This window comes from Hetaerina americana, unplaced genomic scaffold, assembly GCF_022747635.1.
Source record: "Hetaerina americana unplaced genomic scaffold, ioHetAmer1.1.p SCAF_38, whole genome shotgun sequence".
NCBI classification, from domain to species: Eukaryota; Metazoa; Arthropoda; class Insecta; order Odonata; family Calopterygidae; genus Hetaerina; species Hetaerina americana.
Window position 1 is genome coordinate 146,613 of NW_027286963.1, and position 23,830 is coordinate 170,442.

At 37.2% G+C, this 23,830-nt stretch overlaps 1 protein-coding gene across 3 annotated transcripts; it reads right to left on the minus strand.

Moving 5' to 3' along the window:
- Positions 1–1,370: 1,370 nt before the first annotated feature.
- On the minus strand, positions 1,371–23,818 carry LOC139691572 (WD repeat-containing protein 18-like). Of its 3 annotated transcripts, XM_071589451.1 has the most exons (7): positions 23,580–23,807; positions 17,867–17,954; positions 15,053–15,211; positions 14,641–14,943; positions 11,730–12,384; positions 9,373–9,520; positions 1,371–3,292 (listed from the first exon to the last, which is right to left on the minus strand). In XM_071589451.1, exons 3-7 carry the CDS (start codon positions 15,199–15,201, stop codon positions 3,198–3,200), a joined length of 1,350 nt encoding a protein of 449 aa, XP_071445552.1. In that variant the 5' UTR covers positions 15,202–15,211; positions 17,867–17,954; positions 23,580–23,807; the 3' UTR covers positions 1,371–3,197. The 3 variants fall into 3 exon arrangements, with proteins under 3 accessions (XP_071445552.1, XP_071445551.1, XP_071445550.1); XM_071589450.1 differs by lacking the exons at positions 1,371–3,292; positions 9,373–9,520; positions 11,730–12,384; positions 14,641–14,943; positions 15,053–15,211 and having other exon boundaries at positions 15,954–17,954; positions 23,742–23,818; XM_071589449.1 differs by lacking the exons at positions 1,371–3,292; positions 9,373–9,520; positions 11,730–12,384; positions 14,641–14,943; positions 15,053–15,211 and having other exon boundaries at positions 15,954–17,954.
- Positions 23,819–23,830: the final 12 nt, after the last annotated feature.

A 23,830-nucleotide genomic window follows, 5' to 3' on the forward strand; every position in this document is an offset into this window, starting at 1 on the left:
CATAAAATCCGTTATCTCGGAGTTCATACAGACACGGAGGAAATGCAACTGAGGCTTACGAAATACGCCCTAAAACTTATTAAATATATCATTGAGATAGTGAATAAAATAAGGACCAAGGACATTCCCAAAGCAGCCGGGTATAAAACTTGGATAACATATATTATGTCACCCGCTATTCCTTATCCAAGACACGGCACGCCGAGAGACTAAATGGCTCCAACGATTGTGGAACGACGGAGTGTGGGCAGCCCCACGCACATTTTCTAATTTCAGATATATCCTGGATGTGTATTCGGACGCCACTTCTTTCCAGGTGGCCTGGGTGATCCCCATGCCTTCGACCACGGAAATCTGGGCCCTGGAGCAGGAGCGGTCAACTATGCAGACAGAGACCCTGGGGGCACTAATGGCGGCGCACCACGCAACAAGCGTGGCCAATCCGGACACCAATATTGTCACATTTTGTGATAATCGGGCAGTTTGCCTCCCTAAACAGGGGAAAAGGTGTAATATTCCAATGCGAAGACGTACTTATTTATAGAATTAACAAAGGAACTGTCACACAATGTAACCTGGAGGTACATTCCCTTGGACCAGAATCTGGCCAACCATCCTTCTCGGACCATACTACCTCCCTATGACCACTTGGCAAGTGTCTCACATTACTATCCATGACCCCACTCATCATTCTCTCGTAGTCTCACTCTACACCATCCTGAAGCTGGATTCAACCAGTCATCAAGATGTTAGAGGAAACCCTTACTTAATGAATAATATTTTGCTACTCAGCCCAATTGTTGAAAAAGGTTCAAACCTTGCTGTCACCCAATAACCTTCCCATGGAATTTGTACACTTTCAACTGACTAATAGAAGCTAATATTTTATATTCTGGATGAAAATAAAATGGTAATAACCAAGATGATGAAAATCCAATTGTTTTCCTGGGATCTCAGATGATTGTCCAGCCAGCTGAGGAACAATGAGGCTAAACCATGTTTTATTCAAATGAGTTCCCAAATAAGGTAATTATAGTTGAATCACCAAGATGGCATCTTGTAACACTTTCCAAATGGTACTCCCAATATTCCTATTCTTGGGGATGCACCCCATCCCTTTAATCGATCCTTAAGACAAGCAGGGATACTTTGATAGTGTTATCTTTGTCTGCAGTGGTAAGCCAATGCTGAAAATTAACTAGTTCAAGACAGTATGGATACATTTTAAAAACCTATGCAAAAGTATGCAATAGCTGGACTGCTAAATACACATTACTGCATTGTTTACTCATCTAGTACTTCCCTGAATGATATTATTTAGGCAATCCTACTGAGAGGTTTTAAGATTAAATGTGTGAATTCTAGATCCAACTATACACAGTAATAAGAATATCTGGCTCTTCTGCAGCAGCCTTAAGGTATTTTACAGACAATTGGGACACATTACAATTTATCGTAGATAAACATACATCTTTGATAAAACTGAAAAAGGTGAAATGACTCGCATGGCACTTCCATGGAAGCTACACATCCACAAATCCATGCACAGGAGAAATAATGGGAAGTACACTCAGATTTTATTACTACAAGAAATTTAGCCATACCTTGAGATCTTAAGCTTGGGAAAATCAGAGACATTTCCCTCTTTTCTCCCTTCATCTCAGCTCTACTAAGGCTTTATTGGTTTATGCTAACGAATCTTATTCAAGGATTGCAGAGCAGTTAAGGTGTAACTGCAAGTATGTAGTCTTCATTTCCCAATCCACAAATCCCAACCAATATTATCCACCCTTATAATAACTTCCTTCTTTTTATCATCCTCTCTCTTCCAGAGGCCAGTCTTCCACACCAATTACACAACAGCAATTGTACAAGAGGGTCTAGTAACAAACATGTACATCAGATCTTCAGTGATAGTTTTGACTAAGACACAGCAATCACATTTTGGGTACTTCAGAAACAAAACGGCAGCCAGTGGTACAAAAATTTGTCTCGTACATGAAATTATTCGAAATGCCCAAGAATGTGTAGTGGAATGTAATATCTGTGGTGCCATAGCAGTCGTTGACGAAAATTACAATCGAAAGCAATATGAATAAAGTATGAATGGTGCTAGAATATGGTAACACATCCAAAATAAGTCAAAATAACATTAGTGGACATGGATTTGGTTTCACACACTTAAGCACTATTGTGGACATCATTCACTATTCAGTTAATCTACAATAATTTTAAGTCCTGATTCATTGCGAATTTAGATGACGGATGAGGTCATAGTGCCAGTCATAACAATTCACATTGAGCTCTTAAAAAGCTCTTCAGGGCTTAAAATGATGACATGTCAACATGATGACATAATTGCTCCAAACAAGATGAAATGTCGTCATGGTATGAGCAACATGCCATACACATAAGGCTTTCCAACCACTAAGATCATTTATTTTCTTTGCTGGCCCCACTCCATATATAGCAAAATAAATTCCACAACTGAAACTTTTTTTAGTTGGTTTGGGGCAGAATGCAGTCTTGCATGTAAATTCAATGTTGAATTCTTGACTTATTGCTAGATATATACACAAATTCACATCAATCAACAGTTACATAAATGATTTAAAGGAAATTCTTCCTGCTAGTTCAGCTGTTTACAATACCAATGAAAATACAATTAAAGAATTGAAAGAAAATTTTAACAGCCTTTAAAGGTGAAATTAACTTACGACAAAGGCGGCCTAATCAAAGAAATTACTTGGACACAATGGCAAATAATTCACAACTCAGGGCATATATACATGTAGGTAAATAACATTCAAAAGTTTATAGATAACAAATAAACAGGTTCCCAAATGATTCTCCAACTAATGACAATGTGAAGCTTTTACAAATTGCATATAATTTCCTCTTAGCAAAGAAATATTTATATCCTAATCTGTTCTGGGAAAGTTCAAACCATTGCTACAAGTTGGCCCAATTTTCAGGATTGTTCTCTCATTACCAGCCAGGAAGTTCCATCTCACGTCAGCGAGAATTCTCAAGGATGACTCAAATTTGGATGCCCTAACGACAGCGATCATTCAACTTCCCTTTTACAGAAACAACTTCCTTCCAAGAAATCCATTAAGCTTCATTGCTTCAATGGAAGAAGGTAAAACCAAAGGATAATCAATCATTGCTGCATTAGTTCTTCACCATCAATGCGATCACTTCTTTGATTTTCCAAACTGCAAGACCAATGGTTTTCCCTTGCAATAATATCCATTGATTGCTTCTAGAGCTTGCGATGCTTTCTCAATTGCTGAAAATAAGTAAACAAAACAATTTTAAATCTCTGAATAATTTTAATGTGTCATACTAAAAAAAATATAACACAACACAATGTTATAAAATTATTTCTGCTCCATTAAGGCGAATTGTGTTTGCACATTTTAAGATTGACAATTCCTCAACTTCTTTATGTCACATTCTTTAAGAGGGTGGTCCCCAAAGTATCCAGCCTCACCTAGAGATGGCGGCAGTTGTATGAAAAATATCACTGTATTAGAAGGTACGCAAACTACAAAGCATATTTCTAGTTTGAAGATGCCACTTTGTTTAGTATTAGTCTGGCAGCCATCAATAGTGAATGTTTTGAGTGAATTTGTGAAAATGGAGAAAATTGGTTATCGTTATGTGATGCAATACTTTTATTTGAAGGGCCTCAGTCCAACCAATATAAAAGCTAAACTGGATTCTACTCTGGGTGAGTCAGCTCCTTTGTTTACAACAGTAGACTATAGGGTAGCAGAGTTTAAACGAGGTCATGCAAGCTGTCAAGATGAGCATCACATTGGTCGACCAAATACGGTGACGACTCAAGACACGGGGAAGAAAATCCACAAATTGATACTGGATGATCGTCGACTGAAAGTGCGCGAGCTAGCAGACATAGTAGGTATTTCGAAAAGTGCATTGCATGCGGTACACTTTTGCGATGCAGTGCAACACATATTTACGTAAAATTGCGACATAAGAAAGCTGTGTGCAAGATGGGTGCCGCGTTTGTTCACACTCAAGCAAAATCAGTGTCGTGAAGATGTATCAATTGAGTGTTTAGCAAAGTTTCACAGCAACAAAGCACAATTTTTGCACCGTTTCATAACCATGGATGAAAAATGGGTCCATTACTTCACACCCGAGACTAAAGAACAATCAAAACAATGGATTCAACAGGGAGAACAGTCTCCAAAGAAGGCGAAGACCATTTTATCTGAAGGCAAGGTCATGGCGTCGGTTTTTTCGGATTCGCATGGGATAATTTTCATTGACTATTTTGAAAAAGGGAAGTGAGTATTATGCGAACTGATTGCAACATTTTAGCAAGGAAATCAAGCAAAAGCGGCTGCATTTGGCTAAGAAGAAAGTCTTGTTTCATCAAGACAATGCAACAGCTCACAAATCCGTTATTGCAATGGCCAAAATTCATGAATTAAAATTTGAATTGCTACCTTATTCATCCTATTCGCCAGAATTCACCTCCTCAGATTATTTTCCATTCGCAAACTTGAAAAAATGGCTCGGTGGTTAAAGATTATCTAACCGTGAAGAAGTGATGTCGGCAGTTAATGGCCATTTTGAGGAGCAAGACTTCTTATTACAAAAAGGGTATCAAACTTATTGAACATCACTGGGAAAAGTGTATAGAGCTGAAAGGAGATTTATGTTGAAAAATAAATACAGTTATACATGGTGAATGGTTTTACGCTAATTATTGTTAATTTTATTTTAAGTAAGGCTCAAAAACCATCGCAGAACAATTGGCAAAAGCCTTGAAAAAGTAACCTTAAACCTGTTTATCAAAATAACTAAAAAGAGTTTCATGTCATGTTTTTGTATGTTGATGGTTCACAGCAATATGTTAGTCTGGGTCAATTAATGTGCAATTACTTGTAGCATGCAAGCAAGTGAGGTATAATTTCCATATTGTTTCAAAGACAGCTCAAAGAAATTAAAATTTTAACAAAGCGGTACATACCAGAGGTGTGCCAAGCACCCTAGGTATACTTTTTACATGTACGATAACATATATAAGTGTAGTTTTTGCCATATTGAGCATAGTTGGGAAAAAGATAAGTATGCATGAAGCTAATTGGAAAACATTTAATATTTAAAGCATGAATTCTGATTGGCCAAATGTCTTACAAGAGATATAAGTAATCTACAATTTCCCAAGCGAAAATTTAGATTTCAGCGTGGGCAAACACGTTAAATAGCAAGTTGATAATATGAAGTATGTTCCTCAATACATAAAGAGTGTGTTCATAAATGGTCACCGGGGAAAAAAAGGATTACACGAAGATGGTGCAGTCAAAATAGTCAAGTACATCAAGGGAAAAGATGTCTAGTGCATAAGAAATTCAACAACTGGACCAACAAGATTGGATAAGACAGAATTATGATTTAAGTTGTAATTGCCTTCCAAATTTAATCACTTACATTATCAAATAATATGTTACCTGCAATATATTATATTCATTTCAGTCATTCAGGGTAACAAAAAGTCACAATTCCATTCCACAACAAAGTTGTTCTCACTGTACAAAACTCTTGATCAAATGATAATCATGTAACAAGTATGTATCATAGTTTCAGTAAACCACCTCGAAAATGGAGAACATACTTAAAAATTCAACTTCAGCATTAAACAAACTAAAATCACAAAACAACAGTCAGAGAATATTAAGGATTATTCTCAGTTACTCAGCGCACAACTGATCCAACTAATATTTAGATTGACAATTTAACAAGTCAGTTGATATTAACTAATTAAATATAAATTATTCCAATCAGCCACCCAATTTTCCATTGTTCATAACTGCCTTGTTGATTGGAAAGTTTATATTTAGGACTTAAAACTGCCAACAACTTGACTTGCAAATATTCCCTGACATTAATCAGTCTCTATTACCAATGACTGTTTGACAACTACATTATTCAGTCTTGGAAGCTTGCACATTTTAACTGCTTTTTAAACATGAGGTAGGAGTTTTTCACGTTGAATACATTTTACTTGAATAGATAAAAAAGAATTAATGAAATTAATTCACTGGAAAATCATCAAAATCATTCACAGAAATCAAAATCAGTCTAATGTAAGGGGCATTTCCAAAAGTATTGCAAATATGTCACCTCAGACATTTTATTTTATCCAACCTGCATCTTATATCCATGGCTCTTCTTCTTCCAGACATAATCTTAACTTTTCCTGTTCAAGAAGTTCGACTCTTCCACTACATCTATACATTTCTTTCATAACCTTACAGTCACTCATATCATTAAATTGAAATTAATATAAGGCAAAAGTGGGCGGATGAGCACAAGATAAAATTACAAGCAGCAAACCTAAACTGTATTCCACCCAACACAAGTTGCCAACACATGAATAAACAAACCAAAGTGAAACAATTACAAGGATTTCCTAATGAAACCGCATGTGCATCGTATTTTCCTTCTTTTCAGTACCCACCACCAAGTATCAAATTCAGATGATCTATCTGCGACGAGACCACATTCAACAAAGAATTCACCTCACATTTGGAGTTACTGCTCTACCTTTTAAAAATGCATATACATTCTGCTAAGTACATAAATATTATACTAAACATCAGCAAAAAACCACTCTGACTATGTAATTGAAATTTAAAAAAATGGTGTGATACTCCACCATGTTGCCAAATCAATAACAGAGTCAAGCGATCTCTTTAAAAATGGATTAACTTCCAATTTTGGTAGATTATATATCTACTGACGCTTCTGAAACATTAAAAAAGACTGCATGTTTTGTTTCTACAGACGAGGTCTGTTCATAAATAAAGTTCCTGGACTTTTTTACAGCACCCCTCCAAATGTTAATTTTTTTAATTTGCTTGGAGATGGCATGCCCATGGAAACTTCCCACATAACCACCTTCAACCACTTGGTTGATCAATTTAAATCATTTATGTGAGGGGGTGTTCATGGGGTGCAGCAAAAAAATGGACCCATGGAAATGAGCAGCATTGTTCTGTGAAATTCTGCATGAAACTGCAAATCATTCACAGAAACTTTTGAGTTGATTACCAATGCTTATGGTAAGGATGCTATGAAACGTACAACATGTTACGAGTGGTTTACCCAGTTCACAAAGGGGCCGCGCAATCAGTGGAAGACAATGAGCATTCTGGAAGACTATCAACTTTGACTGATGACATCCACATCATGAAAATGAATTATCTTGTTTGTGCCAAATGGCATTTTGCTGTCATGGAACTTGCAGAAGAGTGTGACATCTCAATTGGTTTTTGCTATGAAATTCTGAATGAAAAATTAAATATACATCAAGTTGCCACCAAATTCATGCCTTGCCTAATGACAACAAACCAGAAACAACATGGAGTTCATGTCTGTCAGGAACTGTTTGATTGAGCTGAAGAGGATGAAACATTCTTCTCCAAGATCTTGACAGGAGATGAGTCATATGAGTTTATGGATATGACATCAAAACGAAAATGCAATCTTCACAATGGATAGGTGAAACATCCTCCCACCCCAAAAAAGCTTGACAAGTTATCTCGAATATTAAGGTGAGGTTTTTTCCAATGCCAAGGGGCTGTGCATCATGAATACCTACCCAAAGGCCAGACAGCCAACACTGAATTCTACCTGGGGGTTATGATACACCTGAGAGAAAGAATCAAAAATGGCGAAAATGGCCAAAACTTTGGTGGAGTGGCAAGTGGTTTTTTTCACCACCACAACATACCAGCTCTTTCATCTCTCAAAACTCTTCAGATTTTAGCCAAAAACAAGACCACTGTGCTTCCAAGCCACCGTAATCACCAGATCTGGCCCAATGTGAATTTTTACGGTTCCCTAAACTAAAAACCAAGCTCAAAGGAAAAAAATTTGCACCACACCAGAGATATAGAGGAAAAATCAACGGAGGAGTATACCAGCATTCCAGAAGAAGCATTTCAGGACTGTTTCAAAAAGTGGAAAAACCATTGGGATTAGTGTATATGCTGGGGAAGAGACTACTTTGAAGGGTTCCCGGACCAATAATTATGTTACTGAAGTAATTTTTTATAGTAAAATAAGTTAGGGAACTTTTTGAACAGACGTTGTAATATTCTCCCCTATATACCCACCCACACCATTGCTGGTCGTGAACCTCTTCCCAGCCCTCCTAAAAGGCCTTTAACCACCCCGAAACTTAGAGTAGGACAGAGCACAGTCCCTTTAAGCCTCACTAATCATTTTGTTAGTCTCCTCAAGAGATTTTTTCAGTTTAGCACAAAACTTAATCGCGTAACGTTGATCGATCGTCAATTCCATTTTTTCTGTGAGTCGGCACGCAGAGGTTTACAATAACTGACGTCCTGCCACTTCCACAACTTAGAGAGCACTGTGACCGGTTTTGCAGCAAAGCTTAGCGCCCTCCCCACCAACTCCAAGTGGTTCGTTTCCACTCCGACCAATAGGAGCGGCTCAGGAAATTCAATTGCATTACTTTTGGAATGCAACTTGTACCTATTCCATTCTCCTCTACACCCACATCTTTAAAAAGACTATGAATGAATGTATCTACACTGCATAAAGCCATGTCCCATACTGGTTTCCACTAATTTTTTCTTAACATCATTATCAATGTCCAACTCCCTCTTTGTGAAAGCCCCTATTTTTTTCATTTATAACTTCATCTTGTTATTTTACAATGGTAAAATATAATTCTTCTTTATATACCCACTACTTTTCAGAAAATACATACTTGGTTATTCCACATATATATTTTTTATTAAACACGACCCGGGTTTTGACTTATAAAGTCATCATCATCAGGATGAAGTCGAAACCCAGGTTGGGTTTAATAAAAAATATGCGTGGAATAACCAAAAATGAATCGCTTCCATGAAGTGATGCCTGAAACCATTCTACCCATTACTTAGACCATTTTGGTACAAAACAATTCCAAAATAAATAAAAACTGCTAACCTGCTCCAGTTTATGTCCTCAAATTTTAACATTTAACTTGGTCTAACTCTTCCTACAAAATTTAATAACCCTTGCTTTGTTTACATTAATTCATAAAATTAAGCAGAACATTAAATCATGTTTATAGGTATTCCGTAGTCAAAACCTCATATACAGAAGTAGATACTGATGGAAAGGAGTTTGACCTTGAGACAGCATGGCACTGTGAGAAATCCTGATGGAATGCATCGAATGTGGAAGGCCAAAAACATGTATGATTTTCATTCAATAGTCCATCAAGACATGCATATTGGGAGAAACTGATAACACTCTGTTATGAACATGAAATATGATTACAACCTCCAAACAAGATAAAAAAGGATGACTTACTCGGAAAAGTGATAAATGCTTGTCCCTTCATTCGTCCAGTCATCAAACGGTATGCAATTTTGTTTTCACCAGGGGTTTCAAAATGTCCGAAGAGGCGCACCAAATCATCCTCTTTAACAGCAGGTGAGATATTTTTAATGTATAAAACCTACAAAAAATAGAAGTATCATTTAAGATGGGGTGCAAAAAGGAAATCATTACAAAAGCGCATAAAAAAATAAGAATTGATATTTTAAGGTCTAAGAAGGCATGCTAATCTTGAGCAAAATGCGCAAAAACTTAATCCTTCACAATGAAATAAGTTAAAATTACATGGGCCCAATAACACCAACAGATCGACCAACATCATCACCTTTCTCACACAAATCATCAACCAATAAATTTCCTGCCACAAAATTAGTAGAAGCAGACAAAAAAGTGAAGAATCAGAGATGAGATACAAAGGTAAACAATGTAGGAAATTCAAAACGTAAAAATAATTTGCCAAGACCACGATTCAAAACCAGGTGCCTCAATTATCCAGCTCAGTGCTTTGAACAGATAAACTAGGCATCCTCAGTACACATTACAGAAACACAACACAACCATTCGACAATTAAAATTCATTGATGACCGTTGTAGCACCACAGCATTCTTCATTAGGTGAAGATACATTGTAAGACAAGGTGCACAGGGTGTGGTGCAAAAATCCAGACACACACACACGTTTCCTTGCCGAATAAGCGAAACCATCCCCCAACTTCTCCGAAAGGTTTTTTGGGTGAAGGGTAGGAGTGAGGGGTGAGAAGGGTTGATGGGCAGCTTCCATGTGCTTCAGCAAACTTAGTGGTCGAGGGAGATGAATGGGCTAGTGGGGAAACATAGGAGGGGGGGAGTGAGAAGGATACAACTGCTCATTAACTCGGGGAGTCCCCAGAGTGTGTGCATGGCTGCTAACCTCTAATTCTTCAAGCGCATCAATGAGTCTCTTGTAGATGCGCTTTAATTGAACAGACGCAGTCAAATCAGTGTAAACAGACTAGTTTTGGCTCTATTCCAAATCAAATATAATGCCAAATTTAATTTTTCCCTTTTAAGTTTTTATACAATCTTTTGTTTATAGTAATTTTATTGTTAAAATTATGTTTTTCAATGCCACTTTGATGCAAACTTTGATTTTGCTTAAACTTTTGGTATTACATCTCATAATCCTAATTTCAAAAAATTTTTAAGTATTTTTTCCATTTCAGAGAGAAAAAACTGATTTTTGTATAAATTTCTGGAGAAATTCCAGATTTCCCCCCTTGCTCTAATTCTTTTTGCTAGGCATTCCATTTTCCACAGGAAGGAGTTCACCGCTAAGTGTTGAGAGCAGAAGGTTAAAATAGAAAAAAATCATGAAACTTGTCATTTAAAAGAAACCTCATATTTAACAAGAAAAAAGGCAGGCTACTCTATTAGAAAAAGATATATTATCAGTGTTATTTTTTCTTTGAAAATTTTGTTCTTTCTTAAAGGGAAAATCACTTCCAAAAATTTCATATGAAGCATATTTCATTAAAATGCATTTTTTTTCAATTAGCTAAATTATATTGAACAATAATAATAAAATGAATTTTTTTGGGGCAAGATTGAGACTAGAGATTCTCTTCTTCCACCTAATCACTACTAAGGGAGCCTTAATTTAAAGAAACGTAAACATTAAAAACATTAAAAACTTTGAATGAAAATGTTTAAAAAATAATTAAACGAATTTTAGTAACTACAATTATATTTCTTCTTAAGTTTAAATTGAAACAAGTCATTATAAATGTCTTTTTATGCCGACTACACTAATATCTTCCATCAGGAGATGCAGGTAATAGGTGGTCATTACCACATGCCTGAGAATAGGGCACTGTGCCCTCACTAATGCCTATGTCTTCACCGGAGAGAAACTAATCCCACTAATTTAATGCTTTTTACCATAGTTGTAAAATATTAATGTACATGAAACATCATTAAAGGAACCAGCTTAAACTGCATTTTTTCATTTCTTTCATTTACTTACACAGACACAGTAAGGTGCAAATGACCTTAGTTGTCAAGTCACATAAAAAGTGAATTACCATTACCACTGAAAAATAAGGGCGTAAAATATCAGTGTTTTTTTAAACCAGCAATTTCAAAAAATAGCCATCCCTACCCAGATAATTCAATTTTTGCAAAATTCATCCAATTATTTTATGTTATTTTTCAAAAACGCCAACAGGTTCTGTGATTTTCATCCAAACTGACGGTCAACTAGAGTATGAACAGTGGCGAGTAATGACCCCCGATCACTGGACAAGCAATTGTAGTTTGAGCAGAATAATAATTTTCACCAGTTGAAAATTTACCTGCGATGGTTCCCCCCTGCTGTAACTCTTATTGAAGTGAGGATTCTCCGACATCTCTTCCTCTGTCATCTTGTTATTTTGTATCATCTCCAGGGGCACAAGTTGAAGCGACGAGGTCGACGATTCACCACAAGCATCAGCAAACACAAAGGGATGACCTTCAGTCGACGAGTCAGATGGTGAAGCACAACCTTTACCCATCACCTCTCTTGTCCTCCCATCCAGGGGCACAATCTCCCCATCCCTAATAGTGAACACCCTCTTGGTGGCACATTCATACACTCTACTTTCTCCATCAGCCCTTTTCGCTGGCCTTTTCACCCGCTGCGGAGCACTTCTTTTGTCCCACAAGGAAGACGAAGGGGAAGCTTCATCTGAGCCTACGATGGAGACTTGGCCCACACCTTCCCAGTGATCCCTCGGCCTTTTCTTCCTCCTCTTTGGCAACGGTGGCTTGAGGTGACCAAATAATTCGCTCTCAATCTCCTTAAGGCTGTTGATGGGATGATTCAGGGGACGGCTGTCGACAGCAGTAGAAGACGATTGCTGGCATGACAGAGCAAACTGAAGGAGTTTGGTGTGTTCACTCTGCGGTTTCACACAAAGGCTCAACTCTAACTCATGCCTGCTCACACCGCTATCCTTTCCACCACTGCTAAGGAGGAAAATTAGATAAATTTAAATTCCACCCTACCTTAAATAGCTTGAGGATGACTTGAACGCATGAAGTCAAGACAAACATTACCTCATAAATTAGTAGTAATACATAATATTTATTGCAAGGTTAATGGAGAAGCCTAAAAGGTCATTTTGGACAGGGGAATAGTTTCATAGGGCTAGGATTTTCAGGGAACAGAAGAAGGAAGGGCGGAGACAGAAATCTCCACAACAATATTAGCCTGCTGTATTAACCAAAACTGCAAAGAGGTCACAAGTCACAAGACTAAACGCCCCATATAACAGACAGCATACTCCCATGTTCAGAACTTTCTACGTCACCCAATCATGGATCAGAATACTCCTAAAAAATTCAGCCACCCAACGGATTTGAACCCAGACCCTTGGTGTGAAAATGTATTACACCAGACACCACACCAACCTGATTCTTACTCATAGATTAATAGTTAAAACAAGAAGATTGAGGAAGAAAGCAGAACACAACATCAAAAATACACATTTACACACATAGCTCTAAGTTAACACAAAAATTAATGCAAATTCGCATATAAAATATCTTACTAATTCTTATTACAGTTTCTCCACATGTGAATTCATATACTTCAATAATTAGTGCAGAGATAAGAATTAAGGCAATGGAAAAGTGGTGTTAGAAAAGAATAAAAGAAAACGAAATGGTTAAAACCTTGAAACAAATGAGGAATTATATTGAAGACTGGGTGAAGGATAAGCCTAAGGAGAACAGTTACAAGAAGCTGAGGGAAACTGATTGGACATATCCTGAGGCACAATAGAATACTGATGACTTAAATTGAAGGAGACCCAGGGGAATAATTATGCGGGAAGGATAAGGATGGCCTGTGAGGAGCATGTGATGAAAACTGTTGACTCCCAAGTACTGTGAGGGGGGAATTAGTCAGTAAACTGAGACAGGAGATTGTTCGGGTATCTGCAACAAGCCAATCCCCAGATTATTAATCTGAGATGACACTGTAATTATTCAAACACAGACCAAAATACAGCACATCCTTGCTTTACAATATTAATCCACGCTAGAGGATAAACTGCACTCAGAAATTATTATCATTGAACAAACCCAATAAGGAAGAATGCTTAATGAAGAAACAGCTCCTCCCCAAATTCACCAATATTAATCATTAACACCATTAAAACATAAGTTCATATTACTCTAATACTCATATACCCTAACTACTCATTTTCTTAAAATAAAATACAAAACTTTTACAAAGTTGATGTACATTCTTCTTAGTGTTGGTAGTTACCCCTCCTTTCAACTGAGGATTTTTTTTATAATCCCCATTTAGAAGTAAATGTTACTTCAATGCATCAATTTCAGAGTGTAAAAATCATTCGCCTTGACCAGGATTTGAACCCGGATCCCTCAATATCCAACTGAGTGCTTTAGCCAGTTAAGCAATCAAAGCGTCCTCTCAAACTTTTAAGTTTAAGAGGATGCCTCGATAGCTTAACTGGCTGAAGCACTTGACCAGACATCAAGGGATCCGGGTTCAAATCCCGGTCAAGGCGAATGATTTTTACACTCTGAAATTGTGGCATTGAAATGTATATTAGCAGAAGACTCCGTTAAAAGTTACTGTTGTGGCATCTCCTTCAGTTTCTTGGTAAATGTTACTTCTTGTAAAAACTGATTCATTCAAAAAAATCTTAAGTAAAATACCACTTTTTGGATAATTCACAACTCAATATTCTGTCTGCATGTACATTATTAATATTTTTAAAGTTACACACAAACATTCTTTTGAACATTATTTCTATTTCTCTGTTTCACTTCTCTCCTTAATTTTGTAATTATTCATAGCAACAACTTCATAAGTGCAGAAAGAGGTTTTTTTCCTTTACAACACTAAAGATTTAAACTTCCTGAGTTGTCTGCATGGACTACCAAGGCATCTTCAACAAGGCAAATTTTTGACACTTTAGTATAGACATGTTAAGTTCGGCATGTGAATGTCCAATTATTTTTATATGCCATGATAGTGATACCGACAGTTTTTAGAGAGGATATTTTCAATCAGGTATAAATAGATGGACACAAAATTAGGTAAGAAGTGGTGCAAATGCCCAAGAGTGCAAACTACAGACCATTACCAAATCTATAATAATATTGCATCCAAAGTTATGTGAAATGATAAATGCACATATCTACACAAAAAGAAATCTTTCACCATCAGATGCAATGAAATAACAATACCTTTTTTCATCCGGTACACCTTTGGATCGCTTCTCGATCTTCTTCTGTATCTCCTCCAAATTAGTTTTCAGAGCTGAAAGTTCCACCTTCTTATATTTCTCTTCAAAATAACTTTCTCCCTTCTCATAATCATTAAGGAAATCGATTTCTTTTTCAGTTAGTCCCTTTGACTTCAAATCTTCAACATGGGACACCTTCTCTGCAAGTTCTTTGAAGTTGGTGAAGGAAATTTGACCCGATGTTAATTTAGTGAGAGGGACAAATTCTGCACAGGTCTCAAAAACTTTTCCTTCTTGCAACTGCCTGAAATAAATCGACATTTATGTTGTTATATGAAGAGAAACTCATTTGTACAAATACTTATACTAACTCTGCATTAGGAATGACATGCTTCAAGCACAAGCAAACTTACTCTTTCAAAGACACTTGCTTATTCAGCTGCTTCTGAACCATCTCCTTAATGAGACGTTCACCTTCAGATTCCAAATATTCGGTAGGGTTTTCATCTCCATTTATGGCCAATTCATAGGATTTCCCTCGCGAGAAATGAATGTGAGCCATATTTGTGCAACTAATAGAAAGACAAACTTTAAAAACATTAAAGAAAAAGACAATCTGCAAGCAATGTTACATATGCAAGAGTAATTTCATTATGTATGAACTCAATTTAAACTTTTCGAATACATTTCCAAAGTTTTTTGTTACATTTCTGTCAATACATAAAAAAATCCCAGGCATGAAATGATAATGGCTTATGAAACACCAAATTTGAAGAAATGAAAATCACTTCCTGCTAAAAGCTATCCTCCTAGGTTTTCAGTATTTCACTTTAGACATGAAAGGTTTTCAATAATTTATTACCAAGGTGCTGAATGAATTTTGTTTGTACCATGTGTTGTAGGAATAGAAATATTTTGGGTCAAACTAAATATTATTTAATAAAAAAAACCATAAACACAGTAATCAACCATTAGGTTGGTTTGGCAGGTGATTGTTGAGTTCACCCAGTACTAAGCCCTCTATGGCATGTGAAATTCACACATCAGGGTAAGGGGGCCAGTTCCTTTCTCAAGGAAGGTACTCAAAACATCATAGAGTAAGAGTGGAGCTGAGGGTACCCAGAGGCGTTTGCCCGGGAATAGAACCTGAGCCCTCCGGTCCATAGTCCAACATGCTACCCCCTGGATTACCATGGCCCTCCATCATTGAATATTATTTATTATCTTATTTTCTCATGAAGAAGTGATTCAGGACTGACATTGTGGAAACATGACAAAAAAATAACCAAATAACTCATTTTCCATGCAATTTATTCATCATATTATGGAACTTCTTTTACTGTGTAATTTTCAAGGTATAATCAAATAATCAACCACACAAATATGTACATGCCTCAAGAGCAGAGGTTATGGGGAGGAAGTGAAAAACGCAAAAAACTGTTCAAGTTTGTATTGCATCATCTATGACTATTGGCAAAAGATGCTACTGAAATGACTGACATATTGGGGCCAAGGTTCGACAAGGAACAAAAATAAATTTCCTTGGACAAGAATAAACAATAAACAAATTTATTCCACAAAACAACACATTCAATGTCACTGACCTTCAATGCCCCAAACTATATCATACAATGGAATTTTCAAAAAAAAAACAAAGACAAGTAGTGGATAAAAACGGAACAACATATTAAATGTGGATCACACGAGTAATATAAGGAAACTTGTTTCCCAAATGAATAGAACTCTTGAGACCATTTGAGACCATCTTAGAAAATTATTCACTGATTAATCAATACGGCAATCAAATTTGCAGATTGAATAAAGCGTACTTGAGCAATGTCCAAAGTCAATTAGCATCGGTTACTACGAAACCATGGGATGTAGGTGAATGCCTGCCCTTTCTTTTTTTTCCCGTTGGTTTTTTGGTGGGTTCACTTTTGTCACACACCTCTGGCTGGCTTTTCTCTTCTTCCCCGAGTAAATTTTTCACTATGAATCCATATAGCTGTTTATTAACTTTTTTGAGCCTTTGGACTTCCTCCTTTTCTTTCAAGTTGTTCATAACAGTACTATGTTGTATGGAAATACAATGGGATTCAACAGATTTAAATGCTGGTGACAAATTTTCACCATTCAGAAGATAGACATTAAACTTTTCCTCAGCATCCGAACTGCTTTCCTTCCTAAAGCTGCTAAGAACCATAGATGGTTTTAAATCGTTTGAAAATATATTTGATGGGACAATTGTAAAGAAAGCATTGGTAATGGGCCCTTTGTGTTGAAGTTTACGAAGACACTGCATACTAAGTACATCCCATATAATCACTTGCTCGTCCAGTGAACCAGACATGAGTAAAATTCCATCCAGAGATACTGACAAGGAAGTAATAGCTTTGGTGTGCTCTGAAAAAACTTTCTCTTTCTCATTCTCCGAGACGTGATAATCTAAACACCTTGGGGGACTGTTCAGGGAATACTGAAAAATTTTACCATTTGTTGCCCCCACAAAAACATGCGTTTCTGCATTGGACATTGTCACACTTGTCAATGGATCCCCAAATACCAGAGACAAAAGCATAGCTCCAGATGCAAGATCGTAAATTTTCGTGGTTCCATCTAATGAAGCTGTCAACAGCCTCGCTCTTATGCCCCCTTTACCAATATGAATGTCGGTAACTGGCAACGAATGATCATCATAGGCATAACGCGGTTCGGCTAAATTTGAAACCCCACGGAAGAGGTCCTGCGTCAGCGCAACTACTCTGCCTAATGGCCATACCATTACTAGTCCATCTTCTGCGGCCGTTGCAAAGTGAGAGGTGTCATCCGTAAACTTCACACAAGTTATCCGCTGAAAATTCTTAGAGAGCACCGCCAATAGCCTCCCAGAAGATACATGCCACACATGAACTTTTTCCCCAATGCCACATACACAATAATTCCCATCTGGGCTTACAGCCAAGGCAGAAACTTTCCCTGGCAACACCATCCGAATCTGGAGTTGTTCCTGCCTATTCAGAGCCCATACATGTAGAAGAGGTTTCGCTTGATCGGCAGATATGAGGTAATCACAACCGACAAACGACAAGCCATGGGGACTAGATATACCTCCCTTGTACGTCATTAAGGTTGTACCAACGTGAGGATCCCACACACACGCACTCCATAATTGCCCAGTACAATCACTTGTTATAGCTACTTCTCTTAGATCTGACATTTGGACTCACTTGATGAAATTTTCTCAATATTCTCTTCGACAGACACTTTTTCTCTTCCAGGCTCAAGGCATTCGACAGTTTCAAGGTAAGGGAGACACTGAAATTGAAGTTAAGTACATTAGTAAAACATTACTTTGATTTTTGTAATGACACTCCACTGGTAAGTGGATGCCATCAGCTATTCAGAACCACATGAAATAACTTCACTTGCTTGACAAGAAATACTTTAACATATTCAATTGTTCCCGGCTTAACTTTGTGGGAATTCATGTTTATTAAATGAAGAATAAAATGTAACATGTGACAGTGGAAAGATACATTGTATTCTTTATTTAATTAACACTTTAATATGGAATATGAGGGTAATCCCAGAAATACCCGACCCAAAAACAAAAAAACAAAAATTTTGGCAAAAAATTGTATTTTTTTCAACGTAATCTCCTTTCAGCTCAATACACTTTTCCCAATAAACAACCCCAATGTTCAATAAGTTCGGTACCCTTTTTATAATTAGAACTGTCTTGGTCATCAAAATAGCCATTAACTGCCGACATCAACTTCTTCACAATTGAAAAACCTTTGACCACTGAGCTATTTTTTCAAATTTGTGAACGGAAAACAATCCGACAGGGCTAAGTCTGGCGAATAGGATGCTGAGGTAGCAATTAAAACTAGAGTAGATGAATTTTGCCCATTGCAATAACGGATTTGTGAGCAGGTGCATTGTCTTAATGAAACAACACTTTCTTCTTAGCCAAATGCGGCCACTTTTGCTTGATTTCTTTGTTCAAATGTTGCAATAAGTTCACATAATACTTGCCATTGATGGCTTTCGTTTTTCAAGATAGTCGATGAAAGTTATCCCACGTGCATTCCAAAAAACCGACACCATGACCTTACTTGCAGATGAAATGGTCTTCACCTTCCTTATGAAATCCACTGTTTTGATTGCTCTTTTGCCTCGGGTGTGAAGTAATGAACCAATGTTTCATCCATTGTTATGAAACGGTGTGAAAATTCTGCTTTGTTCCTGTGAAACTTCGCTAAACACCCAATTGTAACATCTCCAAAACACTGATGTTGGTCGAGTGTAAGCAAAAGCAACACCTATCTTACTTTGCTATCCAGCTTTTTCATGCCCAAATTTTCAGTTAATATGAGGTCTCTTCAAAAAGTATTGCAACTTTTGTTTTTTATTCAAATATTATTTTTTCAGGAATATATATTCTGTCCCCTTCAGAGTAATTCCCATTTGATATTATACGTACGCCAATGTTTTTTCCAATCTCAAAGCACTTCAAAAAATAATTTTTTGTGATCTCGTTCAGCTCCTCCTTCGATGCAGTCTTTATCTCATCAATCATAGCATAGCATCATGGGCCTCTTCAGTTTTGGGAACAAGAAAAGTCACCGGGGGCCGGTTCAAGGGAATAGGTTGGCTGCAGAGGCGTTGTCAAGGTGAAAAAGCCAATTTTCATTCTTCCACAAATCCGGGCGTTTGAGGCAGATTGCTTCATGCAAATTGCACATAACTTGCAGGTAACATTCCTCATTTACCGTTCTACCCTGCGGCTAGGACTCATGATGCACCACGCCCCTGCAATTGAAGAAAACTGTAAGCAAAACTTTTACATTCAACCAAACCTGGCGCACTTTTATCGGTCTTGGCTCTTGTTGCAGCTTCCATTGAGAGGTTGGGGCTTTAGTTTCCACGTCATAACCATAAGCCCATGATTATGATATGATCCTCTGGAGTAAATTTGGCAGACCGAGTACAACACCTCATTAGCAATGTTACAGCGCTGCTGTTTTTGGTCAAGATTCAGCAATTTTGGTATGAATTTCACGGCAACCCTTGTCATGCCCTAATGATTGGTAAAAATCGAATGGCACGAGCCAATCAATATGTTTAGGTCCTCAGCAACTTCTCTAATGGTGATTCGACGATTGGCCAATACTATTTTCTTCACTTCATCAATGTTGTCGTCTGTCGTTGACGTGCTCCGGTGTCCGGCACGCTCTTCGTCCTTCACATCTTCTCGGTCCTCTGAGAACATTTTGTACCATCGATAAACGTTGCTTTGATCCAAGTTAGCTTCTCCATATGCCGCAGTCAACATTCGGAAAGGGTCCGTACACTTAATTTTGTTTTTCACACAAAATTTGATGCAGATTCCAGGATCCATTTTTTTGGAACAGGCAAAAATCGAAGACAATCAAAATGGCCGAACTTTTTGGAATAAGTGAGAGACAAAGTACCAACTTAACGCCACAAAAAATCAAATGACCAATTTCCTTCATTTTCACAACTTTATTGAAAACGTTCCTATTGATGGCTGCCAAACAAATACTAAACAAAGCCTCTTCAATCTTGAAACATATTCTTTATAGGCATACTTTCTAATACAGTGATATTTGTCATAAAACTGCCACCATCCTGGCCTGGTACCTCTAGGACCATAAAAAACCATAAACACAGTAATCAACCCGAAGGTCAGTTTAGTAGGTGATGGCAGAGAGATCACCCAGTACTAAGCCCTATATGGCATGTGAAATTCACACATCAGGGTAGGGGGGCCAGTTCCTTTCCCTGTGGCGGTTATGGTTTCCCAGCAAGACCTGGTACCCAAAAAATCACTTTAGCTTGGGTAGAGCTGCAGGTGCCCAGAGTGCCTTGCCCGGGAATCGAACCCAGGACCCTCCGGTCAGCAGTCCAACGCTCTACCCACTGGACTACCGCGACCCATGTAGAAAACACATTTAAAACTTAATCAAGTAATATTTTAAGGAAGAACACGGCAATATATCAATCTAAACACAAAGACTGGAATGGTATTTACAAGTTTTGGCCAATCTACAGGTGGCATCTAAATAGTGCTCCTTATAGTGTTCATATGAATTTGTCTGCAGTAACGGTCACCTACATTTTCTCTATATTATGCACAATTTTATGAAATGTACACACCTTCCACTTTATTCACTTGCCTCTGATGAATTGAGGATTAAACCTTCTAAATGACCAAGAAATCACATTTAAAAAACCAAAACCTGAATTTATAAACAAGATAAAATTTCTCCTCTGGAATGAGCTGATAACTTAATTTCCTAATAACTCTCACATATTGATCAATCACTTTTTTGAAAAAATGCTAATGTAGTACCATGAATTCTGAAAATTCATTAACCCTTGAATGCCAGAGTTTTTTTCATCTAGAATTGACCCATAAGATTCAGGAACATTGTATTTAAAATTTCACTCAAATATATGAATATGTTTTCTAATAAAGGTACACGTCCATATTGGTGGTTCTCATATCAATGTCATCCTCGTATATTTACCTTGGATTTTAGGCAAAACTAAATATTTTATCCGTAAGAGGCTTATTATTGAAAACAGAATAACATCTTGGACAATTTTATTCATTAAGTTAAGATTTAAGGTCATGTAAGAATTAAAAAATAAAGTTAAACAAATGAGAGCAACAAAAAATGAGGAAATCTCTTTGATAGTTGGCAAAACATTGTACACACTTGTCATATCAGGCATGCTCTCTTGTACTTGAAAGGTACTTCAACAGAATTCACCAGCACAGTGGCATTAACTGAATTCCTGTACCGAATGGTCAATACCATACGGGCAAATTGAGTTACATACTCAGGCTAGTACACTGTAGGTCTTAGACAAAAATGGCTTCTTACACAGAAGATTTCTCTATCTGATCAGATGAACTATGACGTGATGATATTTTTAATTGAATTGTACTTTCTTCGCCCTACTATGAAGGATGCACATTGGACTTATATTGGGCACGTTTGCAAAAGCACATAATTTTACTACATCACTTTTTCCTTCTTTCCCCATTCCAATATAATTATATTTTTGTTTGCTCTTATCAGTTCCTTCCACACAGTAATCATATTCTGATTTCACCAATGGATGACGAATATGCCCATTAGTCATTGGTAAAATAGTAATGTCGATGTAATAAGCCTGAATGGTGTGACAATATTCATGGCCAATGTGGAATTTTCAACCAACCTTGTCAAAAGAATGCCATCTTTTAGTTCACAAAAAAACCCTGTGGCCTCAAATTGATTTCTTCAGATAGCTAGAATGACAATACTTGGGATGTGTCACCACTTATTGCACATCATCATCAGTATTTCAATCCTAGGCTTGGTTTACTACGGCTACTACGTTCTACTCTCTTTGAATGAAAGGCTGTATATCCTGGGGAGAATAATGTGGTGGTTTCCCGTTGCCTTCCACGTATCTCCATAATTCCATCCATTTGAAATGCGAACAATCAGTTTAATATATATCTAATATGCAAAATAATTTTCCCAAAAACAATTTTTTCCAGCATTTTCTCTTGAGTTGCGTACTTAAGCATTTTAATCGTGCATTTGAAACTGGATTTCTGCCTAATGATACATCATTATTTAGTGCGTCTGATAATAATTACAATAAAACGTCTTTCTTGGGGTAAAATTGATACTAGTGTCGCTTCTTCTGCCTATCTATAGCGACTCCATAACACACAGCAGTGATCAGCGACTTCAGTTGGAAACCAAATCTAACGAACAAAAATTGTTTCGATGGGTGAAGTTCAAAATACTAAACCATACAATAGTCAAAATCCAAATGTAGTACATAAAATTAGAGGGCGTGATTTTATTGTATCACACCGTGATATTGGCTTCACATTACGTCACCTACATCACGCAGCGAATTATCAATGGGGTAAAACTTATTTCGCATAGAAATCAATTTTCGTCATTAACGCACATCATACTCGATGGAGACGATAAGTAGTAGTTACTGAGTACAAAAATATTCGTCTTAATAAGGCTTCTGCCTGATCCTGTTGCCCTAAAATGGTAACGTCAACGCCTAAAGGAAATTACAGCCAAATTCAACGTCGAGTATTTATGAACACTGCAATGGTGGCTCGTGTTCATAACCTCTACATTGCGTTATTTCAATTTTAAACAGTGGCCCTGAATCCCGTAAAAATTTAACGGCCCCTGATCATACTGAAAAAAGTCAACGCGGCATAATGGTATTCTGTGAGCAGTTCATTAAGTATCTACATAATGTCCAACACAAACATTGACGGGAAACGGGCATAAAAGATACTAATAGATACTATGCATCATTGAAAATATGAAACTTATAAAATCGTACAGCAATATAATACTCCACGCAATACTCAATTGTAACCCTTGGCTAACCGCTAACACCTGCTTGGCATGGCCATGCCATAATGCAGGGACGTTTCTTCTCAGAAGCGATAATAGGTAACCATGAAATAATTTTTTCACGTGCACCCAGCACATTTCAAAACGAAAATTATATGAACTTCAGGTAATGACATTTTTTTAATGAAGAGTCTACTATCGCTTAGCAAATTAGTGATGAACGCCCTGGAAGGATTGAAAGGAACACATGGTAAAAACTATGACTAATATACCTATTAAATAATTTGGCTAAATTAAGTGATAACGTACAAGGGAGTGAGTCAAAATATCATTAACAACCATAAATAACAAAATTAGGAACAAAGAGAAGGAACTGAGGTGGCAACATATTGCGATGGACTGGTTACGGAAAGCTGAGTTTACCATACTAGAACTACATATGAATTTGGCAGATTCAGATGCTTTAATGGCACGAAATTTGCAATAAAATCTCGCTTATTTCTTAGCTCCTCAAAATTACCTGTCAGGGCGATGTCATTTAAGTAAGCCTCGCACAGCCAAATGGCGAAACTTGAACCCTCTAAAATTCTAACTGGATCATTTTCACACGCAAATTTGCCCAGATCAAGTATTGATACTCAAAAATATATCAGTGGCACTACTAGAAAACAAACTTCACTACCTCGTGGTTATAATGGCGACGTACTGCATACAATTTTCACCAGGGGCCGTCAGCTCACACCATGACCACGCGCCCCCCTCGCCGAAAGC